General features: G+C 36.7%; 2 protein-coding genes across 5 annotated transcripts in view; both read left to right on the top strand.

Moving 5' to 3' along the window:
• LOC139766388 (myelin regulatory factor) overlaps positions 1-7,439 on the top strand; it is a 66,323-nt gene extending 58,884 nt beyond the window's left edge. For all 3 annotated transcript variants that reach the window (XM_071694958.1, XM_071694957.1, XM_071694959.1), the window contains 4 exons: positions 1,162-1,336; positions 1,568-1,748; positions 3,985-4,216; positions 5,427-7,439. In XM_071694958.1, the coding sequence (XP_071551059.1) occupies positions 1,162-1,336; positions 1,568-1,748; positions 3,985-4,216; positions 5,427-5,510 (672 nt within the window). In that variant the 3' untranslated portion in view covers positions 5,511-7,439. The remainder of the gene's footprint in view (positions 1-1,161; positions 1,337-1,567; positions 1,749-3,984; positions 4,217-5,426) is intronic.
• Positions 7,440-11,313: 3,874 nt separating this feature from the next.
• The window catches only part of mbo (Nuclear pore complex protein Nup88), a 28,929-nt gene continuing 21,155 nt past the window's right edge, over positions 11,314-19,087 (top strand). The window contains exons 1-5 of one of the 2 annotated variants that reach the window (XM_071694946.1): positions 11,314-11,540; positions 13,783-13,952; positions 16,111-16,236; positions 16,477-16,678; positions 17,979-18,091. In XM_071694946.1, the coding sequence (XP_071551047.1) occupies positions 11,325-11,540; positions 13,783-13,952; positions 16,111-16,236; positions 16,477-16,678; positions 17,979-18,091 (827 nt within the window). In that variant the 5' untranslated portion in view covers positions 11,314-11,324. Of the gene's footprint in view, positions 11,552-13,782; positions 13,953-16,110; positions 16,237-16,476; positions 16,679-17,978; positions 18,092-19,087 lie in introns of both variants that reach the window. The other variant, XM_071694947.1, reaches the window with a different exon arrangement.

Below are 19,087 nucleotides of genomic sequence, written 5' to 3'. Positions count from 1 at the left end.
CACATATATATCCTCAATCTTATTCCACCTTCACTCTTTTTATGTTCATGATTACTATTCTGACCACATAGCCCAAATCTATTCTTACTGCATTGGAATGTGTGAATTACAAAAGTTGATAGCGTCTTACTATGGTTGACCTTGGTGATCTAGAATTTTTTATGAAACTTAAAATGTAGAGCTGTTATGACTGTCAGATTATCCTGCAACATGAATTAGGCAGTAAGAAACCACCTTTGCATTGTGATTACATTTAGTACACCATTCCAGGATTTTCAAGACAGTCAAACTGTGTAGGTTGTTAAACTGTATTTCTCTAGGCCCTTGCTGCAAATGTTTGTTATATATGATATTATGGGAAAATGATACTCATAATTCTTTCAATGAACTTTGCAAACTTTGATAGACTTGCCTGGTGGTTTGAATTATTGTAGCTAGATACCTAAGGTGGTAAGCACTGATAGATGATGTATGTAGCTCTTTTGATAATAAGTGTTTGATTTTTGCTGTTTGTCTGGGTAGCAGCACTAGAGGAGGATTGAAATGACAGCTCTTGATTGCCTTTGACAGTATGTGTTGTTTGATCTTTCCTCTTAATATATGTTTTTGGTTTCTCATTGGAGCTGTTATCCAAGGAGCCCTCAACTTAAGATATCTAGATCTTAGTAGTTCTATCCCACATAATCACAAGACAGGGGGAAATTTATCTTCATAAGAATCACTTTTATGATAACCTTAGCACTCAATATTTTATTGGCCAGTTCCTTTAGCAGAACAGTATATTCTGTAATTAACCTCTTTTTCTATTATCTGCTCTTCAGATCTTGCATCCTTGTATGAAGAAATCCTACAATAACTGCCCTCTTTTGACCAACCAAGCTTTTGAAATACTGACCCATGCTTAACTTGCACACTTAAAAGCTGACTACATTTCTTTCTCAAAGTCTTACCATATGGGCTTTAGGGTTTTCCTTTCACTGTTGTTGTTTGTTACAGTGCACCGGTAATTTGCCTGATTGTAGTCAGAGATATTTCAGAGTTCTCACCATGATTAGATGGAATTCAATGCAGTTATTTTAAACTTTGAACGTTCTTTAACTACTGTCTCTTTATCCACATATTCCATTTGTAAATAAACATTAATAGTTTGCTTTGATCCAGTCCATCCCCAGTAAGAAGTCTGGGAATCTTGATCAGTTGGCACGTCTGACTCGACACAGAACTCGTATGAGTCGTCCACCCAATTCTCGCAGCATCATGCAAACTCTAAGCAAGCGTTCCATTCACAACAAACGATCAACTGGTACCTCTTTATCACAGTACAGAGCACAGATACGTAAGTTTGTCTATTTTATTTGTTTGATTTACTTAAGGTATTAGCTATGCAGATTATGAAAGTGATTATCTATAGAATATCTGACTTTGAACTTTAATCATCATCTCAGATAAAGTACATATTATCATATATTTCACTGATAGTAGCTGTTTGTTTGTTTATATATTTTAGCGAATGTGACCCCTGGGCAGGAAGATAAGAATATCAAGTTAATTTTACTCACCATTGCAGATACGAATGGCCAGATCCCAACAACAGATATTGTGGAGCTAAATACAACAATCAATCACTTGTACTGTCTGAATTCTTCTGATACCTTCCAAGACTGTTTTGCCAACACAGCCAAAAATTATACTTATCGCCTTCCTATCTCAAGATTCATGCCACATGCCAACCTCACATTGCATTTCAGGTAAGATCTTTATGTAAATGATAATGATCACACTAATACTTATAATGATAATAATGTGTCATAGAGGGTGACTAAAAGGGGCAGGAAAATTGGGTTAGAAACCTCTGCCTTCTTGTATTTTAATTTCTGAAAGACGAAACTGAAGGAGCCAAGCAGGGAATGCTCATCCTTTTCGAAGGATCAGGCTGGGGTGTCTAAATGTGTGAGAAGAGAGGAGAAGTAGGCAGGCTGTATGAGAAAAGAAACTTGGATATTCTGGCTCTGATTGAAACAGAGCTCAAGCATAAAGGGGAAGAATGGTCAGGAAATGTCATAGGAGTAAAGTTAGGGGTTAGTGAGAGGACAAAAGCTGAGGAAGGAGTAGCACTTCTCCTAGAGCTGGAGTTGTTGGAGTATGTGAAAGAGTGTAAGAAAGGGAATTATAGACTGGTATAGGTAAAAATGAAAGTGGATGTTAAGAGAAGGGTGATTATTAGTGCTCACACACCTACTCATGAGAAGAAAGATCATGAGAGGCAAGTGTTTTGGGAGCACCTGAGTGTGTGTGTCAGCATTTTTTATATAAGAGACTGGATATTATTTATGGTTGATTTAAATGTTAAGGTTAGTAATGTGGCAGTTGAGGGTATAATTGAGGAGCTTAGTATATCCAATATTATGAATGGGAATGGTAAATAGCTTGTGGAGCTGTGTGTTAAGAGAGGACTGGTGATTGGGAATACTTGGATTAAAAAGAGGGACATATGCAAGTATACCTATGTGAAAAGGAGAGATGGTCAGCAGGCATTATTGAATTAAAGATTAATTGATAAGTTTATAAAAGAGAGACTTTTGGATGTAAATATGATGAGGGATTATCTGATAGGGGTTAGCGAGAGGACAAAAGCTGAGGAAGGAGTAGCGCCACTCATAGAGCAGGAGTTGTTGGAGTATGTGAAAGAGTGTAAGAAAGGGAACTATAGACTGGTATAGGTAAAAATGAAAATGGATGTCAAGAGAAGGGTGATTATTAGTGCTCACACACCTGCTCATGAGAAGAAAGATCATGAGAGGCAATTGTTTTGGGAGCAGCTGAGTGTGTGTGTCAGCATTTTTTATATAAGAGACTGGATGTTAGTTATGGTTGATTTGAATGTGAAGGTTAGTAATGTGGCATTATTGAATTACATATTGATTGATGAGTTTATAAAAGAGAGACTTTTGGATGTAAACATAATGAGGGATTATCTGATAGGTATCTGATCACTATCTTGTGGAGGCAAGGGTTAAGTTTTAGAGAGGTTTTCAGGAAAGAGTAAACAGTGTCAGTAAGAAGAGAGTGGTGAGATTAAGTGAGCTTGGAAAACAGACTTGTGTGAAGAAATACCAGGAGAGATTGAGAGTAGAATGGTAAAAGGTAAGTGTAAATGAAACAAGGGGAGTGGGCAAGAATGGGAGGTATATAGGAAAAGTTCTGGCATGTGGAAGTGATGCATGTGAATGGTGGGAAGTGGGCAGATTAGAAAGGGTTTGCTATTCTTATCCAGTTGCTCAGATATCATCATTCAGTGACAGATTTTGTTGCCTGTCATTAGATTCTTTCATATCTCTATGCTTCCTTTTTTTCTTTGTCTTTTTAAGGTTCCAGTCACTAACAAAAGACCACATCAAGGTAAGGCATTAATTGAAATATAGAGAGGATTATGAAAGGGAAAAGGAGAGATAAGGGAAAGTATTTACAAATTTTGTAGGAAGTGAAAAATCTTTCTCAAATTTGTGCATGGTCAAAGTTATTTTTTCTTTTATGTTAGCTGAGATGGCACAGGCAGCTGAAGCCCTAACCAAAGCCATTCCATTAATGTTGAATGTACATGCATATATTTATATATATATATATACCCTAGCCTAAGCCAGGTACCTATTTCATCAACCAGCCCCTAGGGGTGGATAAATACAAATCCAACAAATCTTCATAAAGGTCCCCATATCTTTGTACCAGAAGCATTTTTGGTATTAGCCAAGATAAAGTTTGTCTCCCTTACTACGTAATGTCTCCCCCCTAGGTTCCTATTGCAGGTTGAAACGGAATGGAAACTATAATCGTATTGTACACTTCTAAGTGATGCTATAGTATGAACACCTGTATTTTAAATATTATATGCATAAATGCAGACAGATATACATGAATCTTTGGTTTCAGTATATGTCATAATTCAGTGCTGAACAGTTTAGAATGTGAAAAAATTTCTCATTGCAGATTCATGACTGAAAACTTGGCAAGGCAGCCATCATTCTGTGCCAACTCAAGTGACAGTATTCCCTCATATCCAGCCGTACGGTGTACAGACACTAGTGATGTTCCTTCCTCAAATGAAGTGGTTGTGAATAATGGGGAGAGTGCCCGAGACCATTATGTTACACTCGCCAATGTAGGCATGTGGCATCAAGTTGCTTACAAGTTTCGAATACCAGCTATTAATGAAGAAGAGGTTAGTTTTTCTTTAACTCACTTACTTTTGTTGTTTTCTAGTCCAGCTTACAATGCTACTTAACTTGGCTGGCTTGTTAATATCATATTTCTATGCATTGTTCAGATAGCCATAAATTTTCCCTTCCTTGGTCCTCATTATATTCCTCTCTTGTTTTTTCTAATTATAGCATCCTATTCTATCTATCTATCTATATCTCTGATGCCTATTCCCACCTGAAATTCCTTCAGGGGGGTGGCTACGACAATAGAATCCCCATGAGTAATGAGCTCCAGTGCCGCTTCTTAGCCTTTAGTGCCTTACCCTTAACAAGCCACTGGCAGAGGGCAACTGTAGTGCAGTGTTTGCAGAGGCTCCACCCACCTACTTCTGCCTCATGTTTATACCTAATGCTCCAGCCTAAATGTTCCATACTACTGTTTATATCTATTGCTCTTACCATTTTGCAAAAAGGCATGCCAAGTGCATGGTGCTCACCTCTGGGAAATCTAGAGTTATGAAGCATGAGCTATGTTAGTTAAATGTCAAATGTTATGTCTGATGACAAGAAGAGATTGTATGTTTGTAGACGGAATGTCAGTAGTCCACATGTGGTTGAGGCAGAAAGTAAAGACAGTGACCTGGGTCAGAGGAATACAACTTTACAACCACTTAAGTACTGGCTCACTACACAGCCATAACTAACCCTCCCAATATCCAGGCAAGTAGTACTGGTAATATACTTCCCTGGTCATTGGCTACCTACCTACTACTACCTACCACTGCATGATATAGTAAAGAGAAATCATCTATACTGAAGTTATGAAGCTTTATTTCAATCCAAGCTTCACACTTTGAATTGAAATGTAGCTTCCCATCGCCACCCCGCCACACATTTCATGTGTGGTGGGGCGGCGACGGGAATGGATGAAGGCAGCAAGTATGAATATGTACATGTGTATATATATATATGTCTGTGTGTGTGTGTGTGTGTGTGTGTGTATACGTTGAAATGCATCGGTATGTATTATGTGCGTCTGTGGGCATTTTTGTATATGCATATGTATGTGAGTGGGCCCTTCTTTTGTCTGTTTCCTTGTGCTGCCTTGCTAATGCAGGAGATAACAACAAAGTATAATACTGATAATTTAATATTCATATATACTGTATATAAATTTTGGTTGGGAGACTTTTGATCTCCAGATTCATATGTTTCTTTTTTACATTTCAGGATCCCTGTGACTTCACACCAGAGTATGTTGGAGAAAAATTCTATGAATTGAACTTTATTTTTCAGCGAGTTTGTGATGAATAAGGCAAATAGTTTCATTGAAAATACACAGTGCAAATAAGGTGACCGTATAAGTGTTTGTAAACACCAAACATCTAAACCAATTTTGTTTCCATGACAAAACTCGTTGGACATACATGCCTCATGATTTCAAAGGAAAATTCAGTGACAGAAAGTATGTCTGTATTTTCAAAGTTTTTGCAAACGTAATATAAACAAGTCATATGTACCTCGTGTAGTGGATTTCTCATTACATTCATTTAATTTAATCCCAGTGTTTTTAGTTATCATTTGAAAGAAATAGTCTTTAGTGGGCAATTATTTGTAGGATATGGTTCGTTTCAGAGACAGTCATGTCAATGATCTGATTAGGTGTAGTAAAATATAAAAGTGTATATAACTTGTACATAGTTAATTTAATTCTAAATATTTCATTTTGAAAATTATCAGTTGTGTTGACTAAGATCACAGCAGACAAAATAACCAGGCACATGCATAATATAAGAAAATTTATCAACATAACCTGCTGAAAGTTTAGTGGTTTGGTAAAGTATTTGGATTTTAGAATGAACTTTCTGCCTGTGATCTACAAGTGCATAGCTAACGAGATTTTCAGTTCTTCGTCTTCAGTTTCGGTTTTCCCATTTTTACTTTTTGATGGATAATTCAGTTGTTGGTAAGTAAACGTCTATTGTACAAAGTCTTCTTGCTGTATGTTTCTCAAATACACATTTGTTGTTAACAAAAAGTTTATATGGCTAAAGAATCTTTTCTGACATCATTTTCATATAAGAATATTAGAAAATAAAATTTTTGCTTTTATTGCTTAATTCTTTTTAGTTAAAGGGGGCTGATGAAAATGGTGTTTTAAGTAAAAAATAGGAAGTTTTTATATTGGAATGGTTTTTGCTGTCTTTTATTACAGTCCTCTTTGTACAAATCCAAAATATTATGTAGTTGTATGATACTCAAGTTTATTACATATCTCAGGCAGGTCTATCCTGAGGTGGTGCTTCTAATGTATTGTCAGTCATTTTTGTGGCTGAAATCTGCATATGTAGCTTCAAATCTGTTTGTATTTAATTTCATGATGCTTCTCCATTTGATCTTGAAGCAAAAATCGATATTCACAGACCATCACATTTGGTGCTACTGTACTTGTTATTTTCTCATTTTTTTTATCATTTCAAGTAGGGCATGCCTGTTCAAAGGCATTACCTGTCACAGAATATCATTGTCATTCATCCCCTTCATTCACAGAATTCATCACAGTATGTGGAGTGTTTCATGTTTGCAGTTACACAATTGTTATATGTTGGTGAAATAGAATCACCAAAAAGTTTTGTTAAGTTTATCTTTTTTGTCTTTGTTTTGTGACAAGAGTTCAGGATGATATTGGAAAATACAAAGGATATAGTGACAAGGAATCAGCATCTGACTCACAAATTTTAATTATCTTTGTACTGTGTTTGAGCTGAATCTATTAGAAATACATTTTCTATGATCTCATGTAACATTTTGTCAGTGTGCAATTTGTGTTTTGATTATTATGTAAAACTACAGTATGCTGATGAGGGATATAGGTATTCATACCATTCTGTCTGACCCTACCTTACCAGAAAGTAAAGGGAGTTTTCTTCGAATCTTACATCATTTTAGAATTTTCAGAAAATAATCATAAAAGCTTATTACCTTGAGCTCAGACTCCTCCACTTCCTCATTTCTAAGAGCATTCTTTGTAAAAGTTTTGAATATTAGGATATTTGTATACCTTTTATCATGATTGGTAGTGAAATAATGTGATATTTGTAACTTCAGACACTTACATTCCAACAGTACAGTAGAATATAAAATGTAAGTAACGTAATCTTTCAAGTTTTGTATATATGGGTAAAGCTTGTACAGAGAAATATATGATTTGAGATTCACATTCAGTAAATGTACTTAATGCTACTCTGTCTTATTATTGCAATCCTCTAAAGTTACTCTATATTTTATATGTTAATTGGCTGGCCTCTATAAAGAAAATTTATCTTGTGCATGTGATTATTCATACTCAGTATCATTAATACAGTATGCCAAATTTGAATAATGATGAGGTTAGGGGAGACATATCCCCTGCAAGATAGCAACTTAGTTATGGGGATTTTATTATAATATAATGTACAACTTAGGGAACCACTTTATTTAGCAGAAAGCTAAAATATTTTATAAAGGAATTTTGAATCCCTGATTTATAGATTCTTGTATATCTATCCATTTTCATTCACACTTTGCCATTTTCTGCCACAGCAAAGTAGCAGCAACAACGGATGAGCAATGGCCTCACTTGCATCCACACTCCCTATCTGTCATATGCTAGGTACCAAGCCAGAGCCCTTTATCCATAGTCAATCCCCACAGTCTATTCATGAGGCTGTATCACTGGGAGTAGAGTCTCATAAAAAACTTGTCACTCCAAAAAAGTCTATGTTTCCATGCTCCTGGAAATAGTGCAGCCTTGGGCTGCAGGATGCATTAGAAAGATCCTGGGTAACACCAAGACTGTTTCATAGAAATTGGTCCTTGTTTGATTATAAATAAGAAATAAAATGAAGAGACTGAGAACCTCTCATGAGTGAATGCTGTAAATACTAATTTTTATGCTAAGACCATTTTGAAACGTATGTGATAATCGGTGGTACCAAGAAAACAACATGAACTGAAAAGAGATGTTGCAACAGCTTTAGGACACTGATTTTCAGATTATGTATTGTCTGATTTGATTCCTGATGATTGAGGTTATAGTCACATAAAAGTGTTTATTTGTAATGAAGAGATGATTATCAGTTGCAATTACAAATGGAATGATTTTCCATGGTTTATCCTGGATGTGTCACATGCACTGCTTTAGTACATTGACAGCAGCAAGGATGTGTGATGTCACCATGGTGGTATAATTTGTTTATGGATGGGTTGATGAGGGAGGTAAATGCAAGAGTTTTGGAAAGAGGGGCAAGTATGCAGTCTGTTGGGGATGAGAGGGCCTGGGAAGTGAGTTAGTTGTTGTTCGCCAATGATACAGCACTGGTGGCTGATTTGAGTGAGGAACTGCAGAAATTGGTGACTGAGTTTGGAAGAGTGTATGAAAGGAGAAAGTTAAGAGTAAATGTGAGTAAAAGCAACATTGATAGGTTTAACAGAGTCAAGGAACAAGTTAGTTGGGATGCAAGCATGAATGAAGAAATAGTGGAGGAAATGAAGTATTTCAGATATCTAAGAGTGGACTATGCAGCATATGGAACCCTGGAAACAGAAGTGAGTCACAGGTAAACTACTTGCAACAGTGAAGGTAAGCCACCACAACAGGAAAGCTTCAAGAAAGAAGTTCATTTCAGTTTGGAACAAGTAAGCTTCTATTTCTTAACTTTTATAAATACCTTAATCTCTGTTCCTATCTCATCAATAATATCCATTATATACTCCTGATACATATAATTGATAAGTTGTATCTAGTTTTACATTAGGATTCAAGCTATTTATTGAAGGGTTGTATGAGAGAGATGTTTGACACAGAGCACAATATCATATACTTTGTTTCTTAAACCGTCATTAGACTGTCAGACAAAATATATATATATATATATATATATATATATATATATATATATATATATATATATATATTAAAAAGCTATGGTGACATCACACAGTCCTGCCTCACACCTACGTGTATCACAAAAATTTCGCTCAGCTCTCCATAGACTCTTACACATGCATTTGCTCTTCTCTAAAAGGCTTTTAACACCATCCTACAGTTGTCCCCCTGTACCATATATCCTTAACACATCCCACAAAGCATTCCACTCAACTCTGTTGTACACTTCCTCCAGATCCATAAAAGCTGCAAACAACTTATCTTTCACTAAATACTTTTCCAAGGTCATCTTCACTACAAAAATCTGATCCACATATCCCCTACTTTTCCTAAAACCCCATTGCTCTTCACTTATTCTGCATTCAGTCACTTTCATCACTCTGCCAATTAATATTCTTGCATACACTTTTCCTGGTATATTTAACTGACTTATTCCCCTATGATTGCTACAAACATCCTTTGCACCTTTTCCTTTGAATAAGGGAAAAATAATAGTTTTCACCCAATCCTCAGGCACAACCTTGTTCCCATGCTAAACTATATATAAGCTGCATCCACTCTTGTACACTTTCTCCTCCATACATCAGCATTTTAGCTGTGGCCATCCACTCCAGATACCTTTCCTACCTTCAGCCTCATTATTGCCCCTCTTACCTCCCTCTTTGCTATAAGCCCTTGCACTTGTATCCTCTTCCTCCCTCATCCATACCCAGGCATGTCTCCCACATTTATCAGTTCTTCAAAATACTCTCTCCATCTTCCTTTCACTTCCTCCTTTTGATTCAGCAAAGCCCCTTCCTTATTTCTTACATCAACATTTCCACTAATTTCTTATTATTGCAAAACTTTTCATGTAACTTTCTTCCAAAATCTTAATGAGTATTCCTTTGCTTTCCTCTATCAGCTTCTTAACTTTCTGCTTACGTATTTTGTATTCTTCCCTCCTGCTTTGCTGACCTACCACTGGTAGTGAACATTCCTATTGAGCAATCTACCACATGCTTTTTTCTTTTCTTCCTCAGCATTTCTAATCTCATCTGTCCACCATGCATTGCCCTTTTTATTCCTGTATCTCACTTCCTTATATCCAACTACTAATTCTACAGCCCTTTCATATTTCACAATCCCAATCTGTCCTTTCACCCACATTATTCTTGATCCATTCCATCCATGCTCAGTAACACTCTCCCCAACTCTTGGTTATCACAGAATTGCACATCCTTATTTTCCATACCACACCTTCCATACCCTCCCATAACTTGCATTTAGCATATCCATTTGCACTCCACACACTCTGCCCGAGGTTATGGGTTTCCCCAGTCCCCGGAACAACCACTCTACAACTTCTACGCCTCTCCACAATCTTCCTCCTTACATTCTTCCTAGTCATTACAATTATAAGGTCTTTTTTGTAATGGACAACAGTTGGCGCTAGTGATACACGCTTTTTTTTTTTTTTTTTTTTTACAGGGTCCAATGACCCCCTGAAAAAGTTTTATTAGTGTTTAGTAATGAAAAGGTTAAATAAATAATCAGGTGAGTGTCAAAGTTTACTTTATAACGATTATGTATGAACCAATATTGCTAGATCAATTGCGAACAGGAAAGTACATACGGCAATAGCAACTCAGAATCAACTTCCATCCAGCAGTCAGAGAAATTGACATTCATAACTTCACACTGCGATGAGATATATCAGTGATGTTCATTAACAAAGTAAAATCATAAATCGTTCAGGAGAAAAATATGGCCAATTTTTGAAATATACTTAAAAAATATCCAATGGATGAAACTATCATATATCGTAATTTGGCCATAAACGTCAGCCTTAGTTATTCACAATCTGTTTTTCATGCGTATTTATATGTGAATAGATTCGTCATATTTTGTTTATGTTAAAGTGTATAATAAGACATGGATGTGTTTATAAGAATATAATGACCTTGTCCTGTAACGTATTAAAATATGAATAACGTTCAGATTTCTCCCAATTTTAGTTTGATTGTCTCTCGATGGCTTATACTTTATAGATTATTTTTTTCATCCACCTGAGATATATAATATTCCATAGAATATATGTTATTGAAAGTTTAAGATACCATATATATAACTCCTGTTAGATACAGCGTTTAAATATCCATTAATGATAATGAAAAACATTAATCGAATCCGAAGTCAGGTCTCACAATAGAACGTATTGCATGTCAACAAACATGGCTGAGTCCAGCGGTGAAGCCGCCTCCGCCGAGGGTTTCAATATATCAAAAGTTTTATGTGAGAAATATAAAGGTGAACTGCCTGTCAGATGTTCACGATATCAGCTAATGGACGTTGTTGATGACATTATAGTGGCTTGGAGCAAGGAAGATGGATGCCTATTGTCCCAGCTCCTCGACCCTCCGGACTCCAAAGTGCAGGTCAGGTGGCGGTAAGAATTGGAATTACTTGACAGTTAGGTTAATTACATACATCATAAAGGTACAACTACAACTCTGGGATGTTTCTGATGAATATCACATGAACATTTTGCATATATTGTGAAGGTTTACAAGGTCCTACATTGTCAAGGTTGACCTGTGTACACTGTTAATGTTTATAATGGCTGATTAATTGTTAAGTGTTCAGCTTAAGAATGGGTCGGAAAACGTTTGGTAAGACGACAGTATATTACCACCACGGTTGTTTTGCCGATTATTTAGCATTGGTGGATCAAATAGTATTTGGCAGTCTAATTTGTTTTCCTATATTGCAAAAACAGTACTTAAATCATGTTGCATTGTTAGCCTCTGATAATGAGTGATTTTATATAGTATTGCTAGTCTTGTGCTAAGGATATGAAGGGTGGGACTATGGAGCTTCATTTGGAACGTTTTATTTTATTCTGAGATGTGTTGATTGTGGAGAGGATTATGGATATAAGGGACAATTTGGGGTTAATCAGCATGGAATAGCTGAAATACTTTTCAGAAATCAACAGAAACTGGGAAACTCATATGTATTAAATCCACCAGGGTCATGGGAGAGCTTATGCCATATCTATCTGGAAGTTTAAGAAAAGACTGGTTGAAATAGATCAGTCAACCTTCCCCATCCCCCATACAGGGGGCCTTGTTCCCAACCCCTGATATTAGTCTACTTCAACATAGCCATACCCTGCCTACCTCAGCTTAACTCAAGCCAACCGTAACATAACCAAGAGATGGTGCAAAGGAAATTGAATTGGTCAGCAAATCATAGTTTGACCCACAACTGCTAATTAGTCAGGGAACCACTGACAGATTCGTATAGATACATTACTTACAGTTGATATGTTTTAGGGAGTTGGAGATAATGTTGTACCAATATAGTTTGCTCTCTGTTGAAAACTAAGATGAAAGTTAGGAAAATTTTGAAGTTTAGAGAAAATGCAGGGTTATTAAACAAATAGGGGAAGCTTCCAATTTTTATCATATTTTGGATATTGTTTGAAAAATGTGAGTGATATACTTGATGTTCTCACACATTTACCTGGCATTGTGTGAGCTTGTTAGTCTCAAAAATAGATTGATAAGCAGCACACAGCTTTACCATATGGTGTCAGTGTGTCATTTATACAGTCGGAAAAAGGCCCATCCACTCATAGACACTCATACATATACATACATATACATGTACATATATAGATATGTCCATATTTATACTTGCTTGCCTTCATACATTCCTAGTGCCACCCCTTCCCACAGGAAACAGCATTGCCACCCCCTGTGTCATCGAGGTAGTGCCAGGAAATAAACAAAGGAAGACCACATCCACTCACTCATTTTCTAGCTATCATCTGTAATGCACCAAAAACACAGCTCCCTAACCACATTCAGCCTCCACAGACCTTTCCATGGTTTACCCCGGATATTCCACAATCCATGGTTCAGTCCATTGACAGCATGTCAACCCCATTGTACCACATTGTTCCAATTCACTCCATTCCATGCACTCCTTTCACCCTCCTGCATGTTTAGGCCTCAATTGCTCAAAATCTTTTTCACTCCATCCATCCATCTTCAGTTTGGTCTACCGCTTCTCCTTGTGTGTGGAAAGGGAGCTGTGGTTTCGGTGCATCACACATGATAGCTAGAGACTGAGTGCGAACGAATGTGGCCTTCTTTGTCTGTTCCTGACACTATCTCGCTGGAAGGGAGGATACTATTTTGTGTGTGGCGAGGTGGCAACAGGAATGGATGAGAGCAGCAAGTATAGATATGTGCATGTGTATATATGTATATGTCTGTGTATGTATATGTATGTATACATTGAAATGTATATGTATGTAGATGTACGTGTGTGGGCATTTATGTATATACATGTGTATGTGGGTGGGTTGGGCCATTCTTTGTCTGTTTCCTTGCACTGTATATGATTTAAGAGGCTTGATGCAAGTTACTTATTCAAATTTTAAAGATATTGAAAAAAACTGTATTTATAGATAAGGATAACGGGCCTTATGTTTTCAGTAAGCTTTTGTTTAACAGCAAACCAAATTTTGTATTTCACAGACATGTTATATAAAGAGTTAACTTGCACTTTAGACAAGTGTACTTAGGGAAGATTATATTGATCTTAGATAAGTTTATGGTTAGTATCATGATTTTTTTAAGTTCATCACAGTATCTCTGTTTCTTGCAGACTTTAGCTTTGTCCAGGCCACCGGTATGGGAAGTAGAACGTGTTTTATTGAACAGAAATGGGAGTGGTGTTGCCTTAGTTGGACGGCGAGGTATTGCCATTGTTGAGTTACCACAGCGTTCTGGTGATCCTCCATTGTATGATAGAGGGAGGGATACAATTACTTGCAGGTAATGTAGGGTAAAGGAATTCTTTCACAGCTTACTTTAAGTTTCCAATTGAATCACAAAGCCATTGTAGATAACTGATAGGGTAGCAGTGTGATATTATATTTTATGTAATCATGATCATTTGAAATATTAGAGAATCAGACAGAGCAATTCTTTCTTTTATGTACAGAAACGTTGACGAAAAGGTTCGCACAGACCTTGCTTTCATAAGATCCTTAAGTCTGGGATGTGAGGTTTGATGAGGTGCCTAAAGTTTTAGATTCATGAAGTGTATATTTATTGTCCATTGCAGAGTCATCATTTTAGTTTATAAACTTACAGTATCATAGTAGAGATAGAAATCACCTTGGTCATCTGCATTACATTTTCATCATCAAAGTTTAACATCGAGTATACATGTAATGTTGAAGCAGCTTCATAGATGAATCTTATCATTTTGTCCATTATATGCACATTGTGCATAGTTATGGGTATTTTGATAGATTACATTTTCCTATCGTTAGAAACATGTTTTACACAGAAGTGGAAGTGAGTTATAGGGTGGGAGAGGGGCCAAAGTTTCTGGGATTCTGAAGAATGTATGGAGAGAACATTATCTGGGAGGGCAAGAATGGGTGTTTGAAGGTATTTAGTTCCAACAATATTATATAGATGCAAGGTATGGACTAAAGATAGGACTGTGTGAAGGAGAGTGGATGTGTCGGAAATGAATGTTTGAGGACAATATGTGGTGTAAGATGGTTTCATCAAGTAAGTAATGAAAGGATAAGAGAGATGTGTGGTAATAAAAAGAGTGTAAGGTGAGGAAGCAGAAATGTTTGGACATATGGAGAGAATGAGTGAAGAAAGGTTGACAAAGAGAATATATGTGTCATAAATGGAGGGAACAAGGAGAATGGGGAGACCAACTTGGAGATGGAATGACTGAGTGAAAAAGATTTTTAGCACTTGGGGCCTAAACGTACAGGAGGGTGAGAGGCATGCAAGGAATGGAGTGAATTGGAACGATGTGGTATACCTGGGTTGATGTGCTGTCAGTGGACTGAACCAGGGCATGTATAACATCTGGGGTAAACCATGCAAAGGTCTGTGGGGCCTGGATGTGAATAGGGAGCTGTAGTTTCAGTGCATTACACATGACAGCTAGAGACTGACTGTGAACGAATGTGGCTGTTTTTGTCTGTTTTCCTGGCGCTGCCTCACTGAAGCAGGGGATAGCATTGCTGTTTCCAATGGGGCGGGGTAGTGCCAGGAATGGATGAAGGCAAGCAAGTATGAATATGAACATGTGTATTTATGTATATGTCTTTGTATGTATATGTTGATATGTATATGTATTTGTATGTATATGTGTGTGTATGGGGGTGACGTGCTGTCAGTGGATTGAACCAGGGCATGTGAAGCGTCTGGGGTAAACCATGGAAAGTTCTGTGGGGTCTGGATGTGGAAAGGGAGCTGTGGTTTCAGTGCATTATTGCATGACAGCTAGAGACTGAGTGTGAACAAATGGGGCGTTTGTTGTCTTTTCCTAGCCCTACTTCGCACACATGAGGGGGGGAGGGGGTTGTTGATATATATATATATATATATATATATATATATATATATATATATATATATATTTTATTTTTTTTCCTACTATTTGCCATCTCCCGCGTCAGCAAGGCAGTGTTAAGAACAGAGGACTGAGCCTTTGAGGGAATATCCTCACTTGGCCCCCTCCTCTGTTCCTTCTTTAGGAAAACTAAAAATATACATACATACATACATACATACATACATACATACATACATACATACATACATACGTACGTACATATACATAAATGCCCACACAAGCACATATACAGACCTATACTTTTCAACGTATACATACATTTACATACACAGACGTATGCATATATACACATGTTCATATTCATACTTATTGCCTTCATCCATTCATGTATATATGTACATGTTTATGCATATATGTTTATATAAGTGTATGTGAGCAGACATGGCATTCTTCATCTGTTTCTTAGTTACCTCGCCAACATGGGAAACAGCAATCACGTATAAAAGAAAATAAGTTTGTACAATGTAGCCTTTGAAACACTTTAAAGTTTAGTAGTATGATACTCTTGTACATGTAGTGTATTGTGACACATCTTTTCAGGGTGGAGTATGTGGCTGAACGGTTCTTGTCATGTCACCCCAAACTGGAAGTAATGGCTGCTGCTTGGCACCCAGGCTCTTTAGAGAACAACCATATAGTTATCCTTGCATCGGATAATTATTTACGGTAAGATTTTTATGTTGAAACAGTTTTGAGTAGGGTTGTGCCATGAGTACATGTTTTAGCACATGATTATTTCAATATCTGAATTTGAACAGTGCTAACACATTTTATTTAGTCTTTGTTACTGTGCGTCAGGACTTAACCTGGCACAAGAGGAGAACTCCACTATACCTTACTGGACACTTGTTAAAATTATGGTTAAATGTCTCTGTATCATATGCAGTAATCAGAAATGTGTTTCAGGATATACAACCTGTCGTCAAATGAAATTCCAGAGCAAGCAATATCTGTTGGCCTGAGTAAAGCTGGTGTTATAAGTAGCTCCAATTCCATATGTAATTCTACCCTTGGACAAAATGCTGTGACATTTGATTTTGGTCCTCCTAGTGAACCAATAAAGTGCTCGTCTGGAAATCCCATCTCTAATGGAGTGATAGAAAATTTGGTAGGTGCTCATGGTAACTTTCAAGATATTTCTCATGGTGAAACATGTAAACATGATTTTACTTACAAACCTATGATTCCTCTAATGCATCATGATCAGACAGAGAAATCCATTTTATTTTCCTATGAAGGAGTCCAACCTGCTTTGTAAGATTAAGGATTATTTAGTTTTAGGGTAGCAATCCTACTTTACTAAGCTGGATGTCCCAGCTCTTTATACCATCCCACAGGATGGGGTGCAGGGACTTCAGCCCTGCAAGTTTACCTTACAAAATATTCATGTGGCATAATAAAAAAAATTGGCTTGCACTCAGCTGCTTTGGTTAGAGTTGCATTTTCATGTGGGTGAGTGGAATGTGATGATTTTAAGAAAATGAAAGCTTTGGATGCTTTAGAAAGGTTAAATCTAGACATACTAGGTTTGTGGGAAACAAGGCTGAAAGTTAATGGGACTTTCAAATGGGATGCAGTGCAGAGTTTGAGGTGAAGCTTGCAAGATGATGTAGATGATTATGGAGATGTGGCACTGTTGATGAAGGATGAATGATTTAAAAACATGTTTGTTTGCTGCTGTCATTGCAAGATTGATTGTTGCAAATTTCAGGCATGAGAGGTTAAGGATGAGTGTATTTATTGCAGATGCTTATTATAATGATTTAAAGAGAAAGTTGAGAATGCCATTTAGGGTGAGCTTGAAAGCAAAATAGGATGTATATCCAGGGAAGAAAATGTGTATGGTGGGTGACTTGAATAGATGGATGTCAGACAGGGTAGAAGAGGGAATAAGAAGTGGATATGGAATTTCTTGTCCATGTTTGGATAATTGAGAGTTCCTCTGCCAAGACTTGTTAAAATTCACTGTCTATAAGAGGAATCATCCAGCCTTGCAATGTTTTCCATTTCCATTTATTATGCGTGGAATACATCTTACATGAATAAACTTTTATATCCATGAAAATCATAGTACATTGAGTTAAGCCAATAAATGCATCAGACACTGGGATAGGTACACAGCAAGAGTTCCATGCTCTGATTTTTAGTAAATTTGATTATAGTTAGTAGAAGTAGCACTATACATGGGCCACTCTCCTTTGCATAAATGAGTACCATATCAAGTGTAAGGATGTATGTGTAGCTTCTTTTAATGAGATTTTCTACATTGCAGGACTACTGTAAGTTAACATATGAGAGGAAGTATCACTATGCAAATGAAGGGTTTAGTTAATTTTAAGAAGATCCAATTTCCTGGCTCTGGTAAATTTCTTGTATTGTTCATTCTTTTAATGCAGTACCCTTTACAGGTTGATCAAGAAGATGAGAAAAGACAAAAATACTTGGGACTGCAGTGGCCTGTGTTTATTCTTTATGGCTCTGGAGAAGTCTTCTTCACTATTACAATCCTTAGCTCGAATAGGTACAGTAGTTTGTCTTAATTATTCATTTTTTTGTTTAAGTTAAAATGTTTCTGTCTAGACTCTGTTTTATTAATTTAACTTTTAAACATTGCACATACAATGAATTGTAGGGTTAGATGCTGCTTTTGATTTATTCTACAAACATCTAGAGACTGGATGTGTGCACATAAAGTCATTGTTCATATATTCCAAATTCTACCTCAAGAATGCAGAAAAGGCAAATAGGTATGAGAGATATGATGAGGATGAATGTTTAGGTAGCGCCAGTAAGGTTCCAAAGGTAGTACTCTGAAGAAGTAAAGGAGACTGAGTGCTCTTAAGAAGTTAAGGAGATGGAGACCCTTTCCTTCATCTTACAAAACTTGTACATATCCTCAAATAGGCATTGGTTTAGAATTCTGTATTAATGAGTTCAGAATCCTCATGAGCCAGATCCACCCCATGACTCTCAGAGTATTTTTGCATTACTTCAGCATGTAAGTTGTGTCAGCTTACTTTTTTATATACGCTTCCTTTACTTCCTCTTGTATGTCTCCCACAGTGTCTATCTGTATCATTATGTACTTTACAAAACCTCTTATAACATTTCTCCACACACAGTGGAATTCTGCTCTCTGATTTTTTCCTCTCAAAGATCTGATATGTAAAGCTTCCTTTCATGTTTCCTTTTGAAATTTAAATTCTTTTTTGATTGCATTATCATGTTCTTTCTTGTGGAGTGCAGCTTTGAAGCATGGATCCAGTAAAAGGGGTCTTAGGTTTACATGATAATGAGATGAGAATATTCTTTCTGACCATATACTCAAAGGCACAGAGGTCCAGTTGTAGTCTTTACATGGGTTTTTACTGGTATAGTATGTGTTACTTATAGCTAGAAAATGTTTCACAAGACAGTTGCTTTTTCATAGCTAGGTGAAGCCTAAAGATGGCTAGAATTAATATTTTGATAGAATTGGAAGGATACCTTTTTGAAATAGATGTTTCATAAAGATGTG

This window comes from Panulirus ornatus, chromosome 57, assembly GCF_036320965.1.
Source record: "Panulirus ornatus isolate Po-2019 chromosome 57, ASM3632096v1, whole genome shotgun sequence".
NCBI lineage: Eukaryota > Metazoa > Arthropoda > Malacostraca > Decapoda > Palinuridae > Panulirus > Panulirus ornatus.
The sequence above is the reverse complement of the archived record's forward strand: the minus strand, read 5'-3'. Positions and strand labels throughout refer to the sequence as shown.